The sequence below is a fragment of the Toxotes jaculatrix genome, chromosome 12, assembly GCF_017976425.1.
Source record: "Toxotes jaculatrix isolate fToxJac2 chromosome 12, fToxJac2.pri, whole genome shotgun sequence".
Lineage (NCBI taxonomy): Eukaryota > Metazoa > Chordata > Actinopteri > Toxotidae > Toxotes > Toxotes jaculatrix.
In genome coordinates this window covers 26407879-26424707 of record NC_054405.1, presented here as the reverse complement: position 1 = coordinate 26424707, position 16829 = coordinate 26407879, and the positions used below count along the sequence as shown (strand labels likewise).

The window sequence follows — 16829 nt, the reverse complement described above, 5'->3', positions numbered from 1 at the left end:
GAAGAGTGATGGACAGAGGGGAAGAGAGGAGGAGGAGGAGAAGAGTGATGGACGGAGGGGAAGAGGGCAGGAGAGGAACTGCAGGCGTCCCACTGTGGCACCACGGCACCAGGAGAGTAAGAGGAGACGTATGCCTGAGGGGGTGGAGGTGGGGGGGCGTCGTCCGGTACCTGCATGTACAGCAAGGGAGAGCTGGCGTGAGGAGTGGGGGGGGGTGAGTCCTGGAGCTGACACAGGAAGCTGCTGAGGCCAGAGGTGGCATCTGAGAGAGCAGGGAGCTCAGTGCTGCCGCTGCTGCAGTGCATGCTGGGAATTTTAGGGTTCAGCTCTGATGAGTCAGACGAGGAAGAGGAGGGGGGGGGGGACAGGTTTCTTGCCCGTGGTCACATTGTCCAACTTCCTCTTCCTCTTGCGGCGGAAGTTTCCATTGTCAAACATCTTCTCACAGTTTGGATCCAGAGTCCAGTAGTTTCCTTTACCTGCAGAGAGGAGGAGGAGGAGGAGGAAGAGGAGGAGGAGGAGGAGGAGAAGGAGGAGGAAGAGGAGGAGGAGGAAGGTTAACAAAGGTTAACGAAAAGAAGCAGCAACTATTTCTCTTCTCTTTCCATCAGAGCATCAAACAGAAACAGTTCAGGAGCTTTAAATGTGAGAGTAAACACTGAACTCCCTTTGAAAACAATCGTTTTTTGGCAGCAGGTTAAATATCACGTCATTTTTATTGATCTCTACTCAAACCTCTGAGCTCGTCTGTCGTCATTTCACCTTTAGTTCAAATCAACAACCTCAAGAAACAACCAGAGCAGACCTGTAAAAATATTTCAGCCAACCAAAGCCTACTTCCTGTTGGTCATGAGTAGTTACTTTGACAAATCCTCTGATGGACGAAGCTGCAGCTGCTGGGTTTGGGAGAAATAGACTGAAATGTGAGGTTGTGTGGTAGAAATAATAAATGTCAGGTGTGTTTTGTCTCACCTGGGTCGTTCTCATCACGGGGAACCTTCTGGAAACAGTCGTTGAGCGACAGGTTGTGGCGGATGGAGTTCTGCCAGCCAGCCTTGTTGCAGCTGTAGAAGGGGAAGTTATCGGAGACATACTGGTAGATCTGGCTGAGCGTCAGACGCTGCTCAGGCGAGCTCTGGATCGCCATGGCGATGAGGGCGGAGTAGGAGTACGGCGGTCGGACCAGTCGCATCACGTCGTTCGTGGAGCACAGGGAGTACCAGGGGCTGCCAGGGAGCAGGGGCCTGTGATGGCTGTAGGGATGGGGGAAGAAGACTCCAAGTGCTGGGGGGAGTCCTGGGGGAGGTCCTGGGGGGACTCTTGTGGCCCCAGAGATGGGGCCCGTGTCTGGGCTGTTAAAGCTGAGGTTGTGGTCGATGTGGTTGCTGGAGGGAGGGAGCCACGGTGAAGCAGACAGGCTGGACTCTGGAGGTGCCGGGGGGCTGTACAGGCTGAAATCAGACGGATCGAGGCTCAAGGAGGGAAGCTCCTGTTGGGAGGGGGGTCGTCCACACAGAGGGGGGGAGAGACCCTGCTCCGAGATGAAGGACGCCATTCTGGAAACTCCGGTCATTCTTTTCTTTCTTCACTCTTCTGTCTCTCTACCTCTGCATAAACAGGCCGGTGTCTTCTTCAGCTCAGCTCCAACACGTGTGTGTGTGTGTGTGTGTGCTGAAATAAAAATGTGTGTTTGTAAAAGTCACACACACAGCTGGTATCGTCCTCCTGCACCTGTCCTGCTCACTACACCTGCTGCTGCTCACCTGAGACACTTATACTCTGCTGCTCCGCCCATGGACGAGCTGATTGGCCACTCTGTGGTGTCTCACACACACACACACACACACACATTCATGCATAAGTGTGTGTGTGTGTGTGTGTGTGTGTGTGTGTGTGGTGGGGGTTGATTTGAATAAGAACAGGTTGAATTCCTCCCCTCGGGCAGATAAGAGCCTGAAGACTTAATGCTGAGGTATGTCAACACACACACACACACACACACACACACACACACACACCGTTTGGCAGATGAATGATTGAACCTCTTTGTCACAGTTTGAGACGTTACAGCGTCTCGTCCGGTGAAAGTCACTCATTGTGAAAATCATCTTTAAACATCATATTCACTTTCACTGCTACGCAGACGACACCCAGCTTTACCTTCCAAACCCAACATCACGCTCCCACCTTCCTCCCTTACCAGTTCACCTCAAACTTCCTCAAATTAAACAGAAATAAAACAGAATTTCTTTTAACAGGCACAAAATAACTTCTCTGTTCCCAGTGATACCTCCTCCGTCTCCCCCTCAGGTAAAGAGTCTGGGTGTCATCCTCGACAGCACCCTCTCCTTCACCTCCCACATCACTAGTCCCCCGGTCTGCCTACTTCCATCTTCGTAACATCATCCGTCTCCGTCCTTCCCTCACTCCTCAGCCATTCTTGTTCACAGCCTCGTCACCTCCTGTCTAGATTATTGTAAAGCTCTTCTGTTTGACCTCCCACAGAAAGCCCTCCGACTACAATTGGTCCAAAATTCAGCCTCCTGCTTCATCACCAGTTTCTCTGTACATGAAAAATATTTGTATGTATGTATGTATAATGAATATTTATTTGGACTCTGAGTTACTGAACCAGTCAACAGTGGAAAGACGCTCTGACAGTTCTCCTCAGATCAGTTTAATGCGGATTTAAAATCTGCTGATTCAGAGGATTTTTTAACTGACTCTGAATCTGGTTCAAAGAGACTCCACAGACCATCAGCTGCTGTTTGAGGTGTCGCCCAAAGCTATTGTCTTAAATGACCCCCCACCCCCCCATACACACTCAGCACGTCTTTAACAATTCGTCCCTAAACAAAGGGAAGATCCCTCGTGTCAAAGCTTCAGTCTCACTCAATTTGTCCTTTAAATGTCTTTAAATCCAAGACTTTAAAAAGCTTTAAAAAGTTTGTGACCACTTTGCTGAAAGGTCATTAAAATGTGACGGGTTTATCCTCTGGAGAGCAGGGCATGCAATAACAGTCTGACTCATTCAGACATGACTGTGTTATGGTGGTTACCTTCATACTCTCACCTCACTGTGTTGGCCATGTGTCAGGATCAAGATACAGCCACTTTTATCTGATTTAGCCACACTGAAGCCCTAAAATAAAGGACATTATTACTCATCTGTCCGTCTCGGGGGTTTTGCATTTGGGTCCTCTCCCCTGGTCTTCTTGACTACAGCAGTGAATTGTATTGTTCATTAAGCTGTGACTCCCACTCCTAAGCCATTCCCCACAGCCTCAGCCCCAACCTGAGTCTAACCTTTACCCTGGAAACCTTCAGTGTGTCTGAACTGAAGCCGATTTTCCTTCTTATCTGTTCACTCTGCCAAGGAGGAGAGACTCAACCTCAGGTGATTCACACCTGTGTGTGTGTGTGTGTGTGTGTGTGTGTGTGTGTGTGTGTGTGTGTGTGTGTGTGTGTGTGTGTGTGTGTGTGTGATGGCAGTTGGCGGTGGCAGGAGTAATCTTCGCCCCGCGGTGCCTTTGCACATGACGCAGACAAAACAACACAGTCTGAACTATAACTGACTGATGGCTGGGATTGTTCTGTGGGTGGGTGGAGGTGGGGCGCACTCCTGTCAGTATAATTTTAGGGGCTCATGGGAAAAAGACTGAATACATATAACTGTCAGAAGATAATCAGTAACTCAGTGATTCAGGCCATGAATAAATCCCTTAAAATCCACCTGATACCAACTCTTACTGGTGTTTTAACAAAGAATTAATCTAAAAGGAAACAGACACCATTGGTTCATGACGTCAACCACGTTCCGAACCAAGCCGTGTTCAGGATAAAGAAGCTGTAGCTCGGTTATGGGGCACTGACGTGGCGACGGACTGTTCACAGAGTCCCAACACGTCACACAGGCAGACATTTCCTAAAACTATGAAACTACTGAAGCTGTGATAACCTCACCGAGAGGAAATGACGTAACACGACTTTTCTGCTTGAAGGACACTTTCATGAGTTTTAATGAGGACAGCTTAGTGACAAACCAGTGAATTCAAAAAGGTCCCAGACTGAATGCAGGCTGTAAAATGAAGTAAGAACACTGGAAGCTTGTGTGGCTTCACCTGCATGATTAAACAAACATGTACAATCATGAAAAGTGTATTTAGCTTAGCTGAACACGCCGTCAACATGCATAGTTTGAATCTGTAATATACTTAGGAATTCAGCATTTATCCAACACGATGCACTGGAAGTAGCATCGCACAGAAATCATAATTTAAAAGCTCTAAAACATTTCCAAACACTGAAAGGCTTACTGTCTCCAAAGCAGAGAGCTGACACAAAACTAGAGACTGTTGTTTGTATATGCAATTAATCAAAAACAAGCATAAGAAGAATCTTGCAAAATGTGCAAAAATCGGACATTCTCCACTCACCATCACAAAAAACTCTTAATCCCACCTTTGGAATAAGGTTTACCACATCTGCTAATTTTGTCTGAGGCGGACATTCATCTTAACTCTGCCTGTTTCTCCTTGGTTTAGTTTGGTGGTTGCTTTGATCCGGTTTGATCCGGTCAGGACCAGTTCTGTCTGCTCATGAAGTGCCCAGCTGGGTCAGAGAGGAGACACTGGTTCTGCTGGCTGGCGCTTCTGTTTTTGGCGTCGATGAGGAGCAGAGGAGACTGGGAGTAATGTCCGATGATATCGCTAACTGACGGAAAAGACTACACACACACATACACACACACACACGCACGTCAGTTACAACAGCTGATTACAAGAATTGTTCCTGACAAATCACCAATCAAGTGTGAAAGTCAGAGCTGAAGTTAGTTTGTTCAGATTCATTCATGTACCAGAGTCAGACGCTTCCTGTTAGCCTGTTAGTCTATAAGCCACCATTTTAGTTGTGTGTCAGAATTCTGAGCATAAATACCCTCACAATTCCCACAACGGAATGAAAAAGTTGAGGCTTGGACACGACTGTCCGCAAACAGTCCCACAAGACAAAAATTACTATTGTGCGACTCTACAACAGTCAGTGACGACGCAAAATGATAAGTGTCCAAAATCTAAATTTACTGTTCGCTGTAGACTAAACTGCTGAGGGAAAGATTTGTGACACAGACAAACTTTCCAATCATGAGCTGGTCAGCTGAAGTGAATAAGAAAACCCCCAACTTCTCTCTACAAAAACAAACAGATCTTACAGACCAGGTTCAGCGCTCAGCAGATCACTTCTTCTAAAGTCCACATGGCTGTGAAATGTGCTGCACGTTTACCTCCTGGACTTTGAGTCCGGTTCCTAGCAGGAACTGCTGGTTCTGCTGTCTGATCTGGATGTTGTAGACTTTGTCCTGGTAGAAGACCATCAGGGTAAAAGGCTGATTGGCCTGCTGCCGGGTGCTGTCCCTCACCAGGTATGCCCCGTCCTCAGAGACAGAGACAGACATAAGGCATGGATGGATAAAAGTACTCCGATTATTTAAACCGATGAGATGCAAAATAACAGACACCTCTCACTGGATCACTGTGATACTGAATGAAACTTAAAAACAGCAGGGCTCTGAATGAAAGTGAATTTATGGACATTTGTGGGAGGTGGACATCAGGGGTCAAACTATCTAAAATCTAAACTATCTAAAATATCTGTATGATGTTTGTGTGTTTTGTGCTGTTTTAAAGTGTTTAAAGTGTCCTGAGCAGCTCCAGCTGCTCATTGTGCTGGTGAGCAGTCAAATCTGCAGCCAAACAACAAAAACTACACTCATGAAATATTTTCATCTCCCTTAAGAAAATTAAGAACCACTGTCTTAATGTTAGGACAAAAATAATATAATAATAGTATAATATATAAAGTTCAGTAACATTTAGAAAGGGACTGTTCGGCATGATGAGTGACTTTAAGTATATTTTACAGATAATACTTTTCCACCTGTGCACAGTCTTCTTAACAATTAATATTTACATTGTTGTATTTTTACTTTTACTTAAGTGAAGGATTGGAGTACTTCTTTCACCTGCAAAAAATATTTTGATCAAAACAGTAAGAAAAAATTAAATATTTTCAGGTATATTGCATGAAAAGTAATTCTTTTCTTTCTTTTCTACTTTTCTTTGTTTGTGTTACCTTGTGGACTCGTTTCAGGCATCCTTCTGCCTGACCTCTGGTCACTTTACCCACATACCAGAGAGGGTCCAGCTCCTAAAACACACACACACACACTTTACTTGTAACTGACCACAGTGCTTAGACACAAACACAAAGACAACTGCACCACCTGCTGTCTAGACCGCAGAAGTACACAAACTACTTCAAAACTTGAACCAACAACTACAATAATAATAATTTGTGGCTGCAGAATTAGTGACGAGGTACTAATCCCAGCACACAGTTTTATTTCTAATATAGTTAAATGTTATTATTGTAATTATTGTTATTATTATTGTAACTTTAACCTGATGGTCCTCACATGTACCAAAAGACAAACGTGTGTATTTCTGTGTTTGTGTGTTCTGCTACCTGTGTGTGTGATGTTGTGTTTGGAGGACGAAACGACTGTCTCTCTGATCCAACGAAGCTGCCTCTGTGTTCGGCCTTTGCTGCACACACACACACACACACACATTTTCCATCACTTCAGAGGACAGCCCTCTCCAGCCTTAACCTTAAACTAAGACCTTGAATTAAAATTTGATTCAGATTCAGAGAACTTTATTTGTCCCTGGGGGACAATTTAAGGCACACTGAGCAGCATGAGGTGGAAAACAAGACACTTTCTTCTTGTTCCCAAAAGGACGTTGAGTCCCCACAATGTCACTGGGTAAAAGGATTTGTGTCCCCACAACATCAGTAATACAAATACACGTTCTCACACAGTTAGGGTAGTAGTTTACTAATATGCCTGCTGTTGGAGGAAGCAGCTCTGTAGATGACAGAGCGCCCTCTGGTGTTTTCACAGAATCTGATCACCTCAGCCCCCCACATCCCCCGGGTTGTGACGGTGAGCTGATAAAATGTGAGTAACTGTAACCAACAAATGAGCACACAGGGTATTTTAATCAAGTAAACCATTACAAAATTAAACTGGAGTTTAGTTTTAGGATTTAGTTTGGAGTGTGCCTAACTGTAAACCCATGAGGTTAAGAACAAAAATATCTTGTTAAAACATATTTCTTTGTCATTAAAGGAGTAGCCCAACATTTAGTGAAATCCTCTCTTTCTCCTTCTTACTGAGATGCAAATTTTCTGATTGTTACCACTCTCATGTCTGTACAGCCAATATAAAGCTACAGCCACGTGTTCATCGGGGAGCTTTAAAGATGCTGGTGATGTTGAACTTTCTGTTAATGTTTGTGTTTGTGTTGTTGTCTTCTTACCAGAGTGCAGTTTGTGAGGCAGAGAGCCTGCAGTAGGGACACTGGGAGGCAGACTGCTCAAACACAAATGAAAGAAACTGATTATTCATCAATTTACCGTGTGGAGGTTTTGACCTGTAGTCGTGCTGCTAGCTGTGTTTTCAAGATCCCTGTTTATGTGTATGTTGTGTTCTAATACCATGAGGACCATTGTCCATCTGTGCTGACTGCAAAGGGCAGTCAGCTGACTGCACAGTTAGTGACAGACAGATTTCTGCTTTAAACAGTTTACCAGCACAAGAGTAGAAGAAAACTACTGCGTGGTGGAGGATAACCCTGGTCTCGTTCTATTTCTTTAGTGTAAACAGATGTCATGAACAGACCAAAACACACATACTTGTTAACAGGATAAATTCAGTGATAGTTTTATACAATATATATGCAAATTTTCCTATTATTTTCCTATTATTTTTTCTACCTGTCTCCATGGCGTGAGGGGGGCCCAGGGAGTCCAGGGCGGGGGGGCAGACTTTTACTGTTGAGGGGGAAGGTGTTGTGTTTAGGAGCTGGAAGAGAGAAGCAGAATTTAAAGAATCATTTCAGGCCTTTCTCAATACAAATACCACATATCATGCCTATCCTAATGTTAAATGCATTCTGGGATACTTGGAAGAAACCTCACCTTCATCGTGTGGTTGCTGAGGGGAGAGAGGAGAAGGACAAGTAGGAAGGAAAAGGATAAATTCACCATCATAATAAAACTCTGTCAGAACAGCAACTTAAAGTGTTAATATAAATAAAAATAAAAGAACTGGAAATGTGAAGGTGATCACCCACATAACTTATATAACCTATATAGCACATTTTCATGTGTGCATGTGTATTTCCAGTATATTCTTTATTTTCTGAAATGTTATATTTTTATTTTTATTTGTCTATTTTGTTTTGGTTTTGTTTGTTTATTTAGTTTTTTATTATTTTATATCTGTTGTGTACATTTTATTGCAACTGCTATACAAATGAAAAACAGTCAATAAAATATCATTCACACGAAAAATGCAACTTACTTCTCTCCTTGCATCAAACCTGTTAAACCAAACCACATTCAAAAATCCAATTATTATCAACTAACTTGTATAAATTGTTTGATCATCCTACAACTGATCAATCATGAAGAAAAGTCATGAATATGTGAGTTCATTTGAGGTGTTTTGACAGATGACATGAGGGCTGACCTGCTGTGGGGAGCCCTGGCCAAGGAGTTGGAGGATGGAGGAAGAGCCGGAGGTTTGGACCAGGTGGGAGGGTCCTGGATGTCCTGCTGTGGCCTGAACACAGAGAAACAATTAAAGGAAAGGTTCAGGGTTTTTTTTTTTTTTTTTTGCGTCAGTCAGTATCTCTAAAAAGTAGCTAAACATTAAATTACTTCACATAAATGACACAGTTACTGCAGATTTACAAGTGACAGGGTTTGTACAGCATTCACCAAAATAAATTTAAGACCTTTTAAGATCACGCAGATTAACATTTAAGAACTATTTTCATAGTTGGTCAAAAATGACAGAAAAGCAGTGGGAACAAAAATTTACCAAGTACTAAATAAGTGAATAGAATATATTTACTGGCATTTATATCAAATTTGTGTCAGTTCTGCAAAACTAACAATAATTATCAAACTAACCAATTAATACAACCTGGACTCTAATGGAAATATTAACCAATTAAAAAATCAGTTTTTAGTGAAATCTTTACGTAAGCGTGTGTGTGCACTTACTTCCAGGACCGTGTGCCTGGCTGTAAGAAACAGAAATAAAATTACAACATTATCATACAAGATCAAAACGTTGAGAGTACGAAAAGAAAAATTACAAGGAAGTTTTCAGTGTTTGTGGTTTTATGACAGTGGAGTTCCTCAGGGTTCTGGTCTTGGTCCCTTTAAGTTTTCTGTTTCTCATGTAATTTGTTTATTTCTAATCACTTCCCATGAAAAAAATCCTCACATTATTTTCAGTGTATTTACATGGATGGACCTGATAACAGCTCTGTCATCATGGTGAGTTCAGTATGAAGTTAATTACTCTGTAAACTGTTAAATAAAGTGTATTGAGGAGATAACTTATCCTGTCCACTGTGTTGTTAAATAAAGTTTATTTAAAGAAAAACTCACCCTGTCCACCGTGTTGCGGTGCGGTCCTGTGAAAAACAGAAAATACATTTTTTAAAGTGACTGATCAGTCACTCTGACTGATCAGTTTGTTAAATCATCACACACAGTTCTTGTAAATTACATTATTATTGTGTGTTTTCAGAGAAGCTGCTGCTGACAGGACAATGATAATGAAAAAACAGATTTGAAGTCTGTAAAAATATATGAAAAATGAATAAATGATAAATAAATGAGCAGAAAATGTAATTTTCTATCTGCTTTACTTCATCGCTTTTTGTTGTTGTTTTTTGTGTTTTGTTTGGATTTGTTTTTCTGAGGCAGGCAGCGAGTCACTGAGGATGCCAATCATTTATTTATGCATCAAAATTCAGAAGGTCCCTGAATGCACCAAACGTGTGAGTTACAAAAGCAATTTTTTTTAGTTTTGACAAAGAAAATAAAATATTTATCTCTACAGGCGAATCTTCGTGGAAGAAAACCAGTGTAAAAATGATAGACACGATGAAATAACTGATGAAGGTGACATCGGTCCTGGGTTCAGGCTTACCTCTGACAGGGGACGAGTTGGATCCTGACTCTCTGCCTGGTTTGTTGTCTCGAAAGATCTGCGGTGGCTCTGAAGGAACTGAACACAACAAATCAACAGCTTTAACATGACAGACGACCAGAGAGACCAATGAGGAACTCTGTCAGAGTCACATGACCCAGACATACAGTGTCTGGCGGTACTGAGTCTGGCGGCATGTGAGTGTTACAGCAGCAGGTTACTCACATTTTCCTGACGGTCGTCCGCCGCAGTGCGGGGACAGGTCTCTTCTGGACGAGGACTCTCCCGGCTACAAACACACAACAGCTCAAATCTGAATTTCTGCACAGCCTCACTCGATGGTTCAAATCCTGAACTGAGAGGTAAGGTGAGACTCACCATCCGGGGAGACAGGGTGGAGACTGGGGGTCGGGGACACAGAGCTGGGGGGGGCCCTCTGGACGACACATGGTTATCCCTGTTATCTGCACACACACACAGAGGCTGTGTTATTGTGTTTTCAATCATTAGTCAGTGTGTGTCAGTCAGCTCTGACTGATGTGTGATAGTCATCATCATTCTCTGAATCTTATGAGGACCCACTGAGCTACAGAGGACTCATTCATGGGAAATACAGGATGAGATGAACCAGAATTTCCCTTTAAACGACCGATAACAGGAAAAAGATGCTCTAACATTAAACATGTGAAGGAGACAGTCAGGGATCATTTAATGAACTTCGGATAACACCATCCAAAACCCTTCATCGTGTTTCACAACAGCTGCAGTAACAACAGTAGAATCTCGCCCTGGATCTCTGTGTTACGTGGTTACCAATGTAATCGCCGTCTCCGATGGGCAGGGTGGGGCACAACTTGTGAGCCAGGTCCTCTGGAGGTTCGGAGGGAGGAGGCTCGTAATCGTTGGTCCCATCGCCTTCATCGGTTGGGGACTCGTAATCTCCCCCACTGCCGTCCTCATCACAGGTGTTCGGACTCTCATAGTCATCATCAAACTCTTCATCATCCTGATGGAGCAAAGGGGATAGAGAGAAAACAGATGGAGGGAAATGACTTAAAGACAGAACTAAACCCGATCAAAGGTGCGGCGAGTACACTCCTGAGAGTCACGGGTGTCGTAGTATTTATGACAAACAACACACAACGTCTCAGGACTGAAGCTGAAATCATTCAAACTGGTGTCAGAACATAAACCTCCAGAGTTCAGTGACATTAAAGACATCAGTCAACGCAGAATGAGGAACAACACAGGAACCAGCAGCTCTTCAGGAATCACAACTCATCTGGCAAACAGGTGCAGCAGCATCCAACCAAGCACCTGGCAGCATGTGAGCTTTTTACCACGTGAAAAGAGAGAAAAATGAAACAGGAGAGACGAACGTCACACTTACAAACTCGTCTTCGTCCCAGCCGTGGACCTCAGCAGTGGTGTCTGACAAGAAAGCAGCATGTTAGCAGTTCATAACCCAATACACTGATTTCTTTCATACATTTACACCATCGCTTGAATAAAGGGATGACACAAGTCTTTATTAACTGTCAGAAAGGAAGTTCAGTGTTTCAGCAGCATGAGGTCAGAAATAAGTTCAGATAAACAGAGAAAAGTTAGAAATAAACAAGCAGAAGTAAACAAAAAAAATAGGAACGATACCAGAGCAAGTCAGAGGACAAAGCAGTTCTGTTACAGTGAAGTGGAGCAAAGTGCAGGACATGGAAGAGTAATGAGCAACTAACAGCACACCACAGCGTGTGATTCATCCGTTCATCCGTTAGACCCCGTCAGTCTGAGTTGGTCTCAGTGTGGTTCACCTCATCATGGTCGTTATGTCATTACGCTGTTATTTCTGGTGTGTTGTCTTTAAAGAGCAGCTGCAGTTTAACTAATGTGTCACTAAATAAAAGCTTTCAGTGAAACGTGAGTTCTCACCTGGTTCCTGATATTTGGGCATCGTTCTGCGATGGAAACAAACACAAGCAGAAAGAGAGAAGATTTAAGAATCCATGGATCCCATCAGGTCCAGGCTCGGAGACCAGCCTGAGCAGAAGCTGTTCATTCATTCATTCACTGCTCTGATGTGAAGCTTTGTCTGAAACATGAACCTACTTTTTCCCAAACAGGCCTCGCCGCTCCTCCTTCTTGCTGATTTCACTGCTGATCTTAGAGATCATCCTGAGGAGACAGAGACGGGCTCATCAAGCTTCACCTGTTTTTCAGTGAGTGTGGACAGCTGCTCACCGTTTAACAGGCGATAAAGTTATTCCAATTTTAGTTTCACCTGTGACACTGGTGAATTTACCTCGATGAGCCAAAGCATAGTGACCAGTCACAGATCATCTCGTTACAACAGCGAATGTTGGGAAATCTACGGTTCTCATGGTCAGCGTGAGTAAAGACCTGAGCCACTGTGACAAAGACCAGGTCGCTGTGGTCAGACTGGGTGGTCCACAGAGGGACACACCACAAACCAGAGGTGGGACGTTGGTGCCAAAAGCTCATGGATGGTTTGTGACAAACATGTTGGATCCTCTCCCCACAGCAAACGCAGATTCGTTAAGTTCAAACATTTTATCTCTCCGGGTTTTTTTTAGCTTTGCAGACTGAAGCTGAAAGAGTCAGGAAACAGCAGCAGCCTCTCGTCTGCTTCTTCCTCTGGTTAAAGTGACGACACCAGATTAGCTGATTAGATCAGCTGCAGATGATTAATGCTGATGAAGCTTCAGCCTGTTGGTCAGTGAGCTCTCTGAGCCTCTGACCGGACTCAATCAGCTGATCGCGGCTCAGAGCTCTGGATCAGGAGTTTGGAAAGGACTGTGCTTTGTAAAGAATCAGGTGTAAACGTTTGGATCTTATTTCACTAACAGATGCTGAACGATAACGATACTGAGATGTGCAGCTCAGCCTCAGTGTGAGTCTGCTCCAGCTGTGACAGTGAAGACGTGAACCAGATGTTAGTCAGTACTCACGGAGCGTGGAGTTTGGGGAATTTCTGCAGGTCGTTATCGCTCAGATTCTACAAAAAAGGAAAAAAGCGTGAAGCCGTGATGTTGGACAGAGCGATGTGTTCGGAGCGAGCCTGGCTCCTCCTCCATCTTTTCTCTGTCTGAGTGTTGAACGTGTTTCTGAGATCAGAAAGTGAACGACCTGTGTGAACTCACCACGAATCTGGAGCCGCCGATGGAGTGTTTCAGCACAGCTTTATCACAGCCGGACAGATTCATCTGGAAGGACAGAGACAGGACAACCCTCAGCCTCCTTCAACACTCTGTTTTCTGTCCTTCTCTTCATCTCTCTCCATCTCTCCACCTCATCCCTTTCTTTCCTTCTCTACTACCTGTTTTCCTCTCCTATCCCCCCTTCCTTACCCTCCTCCTTTCTTTTTTCCCTCCTAATTTCCTTCCCTATCTCTTCCTCCCTCTCCTTCTCTACCTCTACTTATCCTTCACTACCTCCTTCATTCCTTCCCTACTTTGCTAACCCTTCTTTTCCCTTGCCACATCCTTCTGTCCTTTCCTGCCTCCTCCTTTGTTTGAACTGATCTGATATCAAACTGCCGCTCAGCTCCCGTGCGTTTGATCTGAGTATCATCTGAGTCAGGTCGGATTGGTTTGGTTACGGTTGTGTAAAGGTTTGGTAAAGGTCAGTGTGGTTTTCTTGCTCTGGTTTCGTCGACGTAAGTTTCTGTAATCCAACTTTGTCCCTCTACAAGATGGAGGACAGTACAGAACAGTAAAAACACTGACCGATGTCCAATGAAGACAGTGCTCACTGTCACAGGAAGCAAAGCAAGAAAAGCAAATATTCACATCTGAGAAGCATCTCTGTGTCTCTCTGTGTGTCTCTGTGTGTCTCTGTGTCTCTGTGTGTCTCTCTGTGTGTCTCTGTGTGTCTCTGTGTCTCTCTGTGGCTGTTTGTGTGTCTCTGTGTGTCTCTGTGTCTCTCTGTGGCTGTTTGTGTCTCTCTGTGTGTCTCTGTGTGTCTCTGTGTCTCTCTGTGTGTCTCTGTGTCTCTGTGTGTCTCTGTGTCTCTCTGTGGCTGTTTGTGTCTCTCTGTGTGTCTCTGTGTGTCTCTGTGTCTCTCTGTGGCTGTTTGTGTCTCTCTGTGTGTCTCTGTGTGTCTCTGTGTCTCTCTGTGGCTGTTTGTGTCTCTCTGTGTGTCTCTGTGTGTCTCTGTGGCTGTTTGTGTCTCTCTGTGTGTCTCTGTGTGTCTCTGTGTCTCTGTGTGTCTCTCTGTGTGTCTCTGTGTGTCTCTGTGTCTCTCTGTGGCTGTTTGTGTGTCTCTGTGTGTCTTTGTGTCTCTCTGTGGCTGTTTGTGTGTCTCTGTGTGTCTCTGTGTGTCTCTGTGGCTGTTTGTGTCTCTCTGTGTGTCTCTGTGTGTCTCTGTGTCTCTCTGTGGCTGTTTGTGTCTCTCTGTGTGTCTCTGTGTGTCTCTGTGTCTCTCTGTGGCTGTTTGTGTCTCTCTGTGTGTCTCTGTGTGTCTCTGTGTCTCTCTGTGGTTCACTAACACAAAGCAACATATTTCCTCTCTTAATCTGGGACCTCATACAGAGGTTCTGGTCCAGGGACTGGACCGGTTAGTAATCCATCCCCAACACTACTAAACTATCTAGATATCAGGTTCTGTCTCTGGTGGGGGGGCACCAGGGGCGGCCCATCAGACTCCAGGAGGGGCAGGTGGGACCCCTGACCACCTCCCTGGCCCCACCCCTGTTTGAAAACAAGCTCAGCAGATCAACTTTGTTTGTTAGTTTAGGTTTAAAGTTGAATACGAGGGATCGTCTGACTGCAGCGGAGCTCAGCTCTCAGTGAAACGATCTCTGTGGCCAGAAACAAAGGAGGTCTCACCCTCTTCAGGTAGTCTGCCAGCTGCTGGGGGCTCCACCCCATCACGTCCGACCTGCATGGCACTCGGTCCGAGCTCATCCTGCGTCCTCCTCACGTCTCCTTGGCTCTCAAAGACACACCGTCCGTCCGGCTGACGTCAAACTCCAGACCGTACCTCTCTGTACGGAGAGGTAAGCACGATCTGACGATCACCTGGAGAAGGTTTGTAATTCTTCACGCTTGCAGCCTCTGTGGGTTTTTGACAGATTTTATTTTCTCGTCTCGATTGCTCATCCACCATCCGGCAGACAGACGGGCCTCGTTCCTCACCACTGCTTCCTGCGAAACATAAAACCAAACTTCTCTTACAAACTCACAGAAAATAAAGTAGCTGCAAACTGTCTTCAGAAAGTTTGACTTCCTCGAGTCGCCTCACCACTTTCTAACTCTAGAGTCTTTGCTCAAGAAGAAAGCAAAGTGCAGGCGGACATGTCGCTGTGGAACCAAAATGGCTTCCTTCTTTCTTTCTCTGTCTTCTACTCTTTCTATCAGCCTGTGTGTCTTTTCTTTTCTTTCCTCCCCTCTCTCTCTCTGCCTGCCTCCCTCTCTCTCAGAGGAAGTGACTGTGCAGAGTGGGTGGGGGGGGGGGTGAAGGCAGCCTGCCCCCCCCCGCGACCACAGAGCGGAACAGGCGCTGCTGCACCCACTCACACGCTGCAGCTCGGCCGCCGACGAGAAACAGTTCAAAACCAACAGAGGAAGTGACAGACTCTGGATCAGCTGAGCTCAGGCTGATCACTGCAGCATCTGCCGCACCAACACTGATCACTGAACCCAGGTCAGTTTAATGGAAGCGTCTCCATCAGCAGATTCACAGAGTTGGAGCGAGTTCGTCTCCATTTTCTTACACTTCAACTCCACAAGATTTTCACTGCCAAACGTTTAGGATTTCACATTCAGAAAAATGAGATGTGAACATGTGACAGACGGAGCAGAGCATGTTAACATGCACCCTGCACAGCAGCTGCACTGAGGCCAGCCAATGTGCTGGGAACATGTAGAAGACGTGGAGGTGAAGAAACAGCAGCGTGTTCAGAGAAGTCTGAGTGTTAATGATAAGAGAAGCAACGAGCAGCAGCTGTTTCTGGAACATGTTGCCGTTTACCAAGGAGACGCCGATTTTCTCTGATCAAACACTTTCACTGAACCACAACACATTTAGGAAGGAACCGAGGAAGCTAACGGAGCTAACCAAGCTAAGCAAGCGACACCGGTTAGATTCATTCTGATGTTTGTGTTTTCAAACATGTTTTCATGAGTGAAGGATCCGAGGTCCGACTCAGGCCACGGCCCAGTCCTGAAGAACTGTGGGTCCCACTGAGAAACTCACACAGGAGAAACCAGCTCACAGTTCACTCCTCCCAGTTCACAGTTTACAATCTGTTAACCCCCCAACACACGCAACAGATATCATCGCGCCATGGAGTATGCAGCTGGTTATCTTAGCTTAGCTTAGCATAAAGACTGGAAACATGGGGAAACTGCTAGCCTGGCTCTGTCCAAAGAGGACAAAGCCCACCTACCAGCAGCTCTGATGATCACTGGCTAACACGTTAGATCCGGTTTGTTTTGTCCAAAAACTTTAAAGAACTCTGAAAAAACTTTCAAAGTTCCTCCCCGGGGTCAAACTGTCGTCCACGAACATGACTTAGATTACTCAGAGCACAGGGAACTGTTTATTATAGAGCTTCACTTTGGCCTGAACGTGGTATATGTGTAAGTTTTCCTGGGCTGGTGTCACAGCTCCTCACAGTCATTCAAACTATTTGAGAGCGTCACAGGAAAACCCCTCGTCTCCTTCCTGCCTCATCAGTCACAGCGGGTGCTTCTGAAACCCAGTGTGATAACAGCTCAGACACCATGGACTCCAGAGA

At 45.0% G+C, this 16829-nt stretch overlaps 2 protein-coding genes across 3 annotated transcripts in view; both read right to left on the bottom strand.

Moving 5' to 3' along the window:
• foxi3a (forkhead box I3a) overlaps positions 1-1943 on the bottom strand; it is a 2263-nt gene extending 320 nt beyond the window's left edge. Inside the window, 3 exon segments of the mRNA XM_041051808.1 lie at positions 1-368; positions 370-479; positions 973-1943. The exon segment at positions 1-368 is cut by the window's left edge and continues 320 nt beyond it. Of these exon segments, the coding sequence (XP_040907742.1) occupies positions 1-368; positions 370-479; positions 973-1573 (1079 nt within the window). The 5' untranslated portion in view covers positions 1574-1943.
• A 2043-nt stretch (positions 1944-3986) lies between these two features.
• lcp2a (lymphocyte cytosolic protein 2a) lies at positions 3987-15491 on the bottom strand. 2 transcript variants are annotated; one of them, XM_041052122.1, is made up of 22 exons: positions 15332-15491; positions 14917-15234; positions 13231-13293; positions 13039-13085; positions 12179-12244; positions 12002-12027; positions 11466-11506; positions 10889-11081; positions 10454-10539; positions 10301-10364; positions 10076-10153; positions 9529-9554; positions 9136-9155; positions 8597-8689; positions 8429-8447; positions 8044-8059; positions 7840-7927; positions 7383-7435; positions 6526-6605; positions 6133-6207; positions 5285-5434; positions 3987-4726 (listed from the first exon to the last, which is right to left on the bottom strand). In XM_041052122.1, the coding sequence occupies exons 2-22, from the start codon at positions 14992-14994 to the stop codon at positions 4577-4579; spliced, it is 1512 nt and encodes a 503-aa protein (XP_040908056.1). In that variant the 5' UTR covers positions 14995-15234; positions 15332-15491; the 3' UTR covers positions 3987-4576. The 2 variants fall into 2 exon arrangements, with proteins under 2 accessions (XP_040908056.1, XP_040908057.1); XM_041052123.1 differs by having other exon boundaries at positions 9538-9554.
• Positions 15492-16829: the final 1338 nt, after the last annotated feature.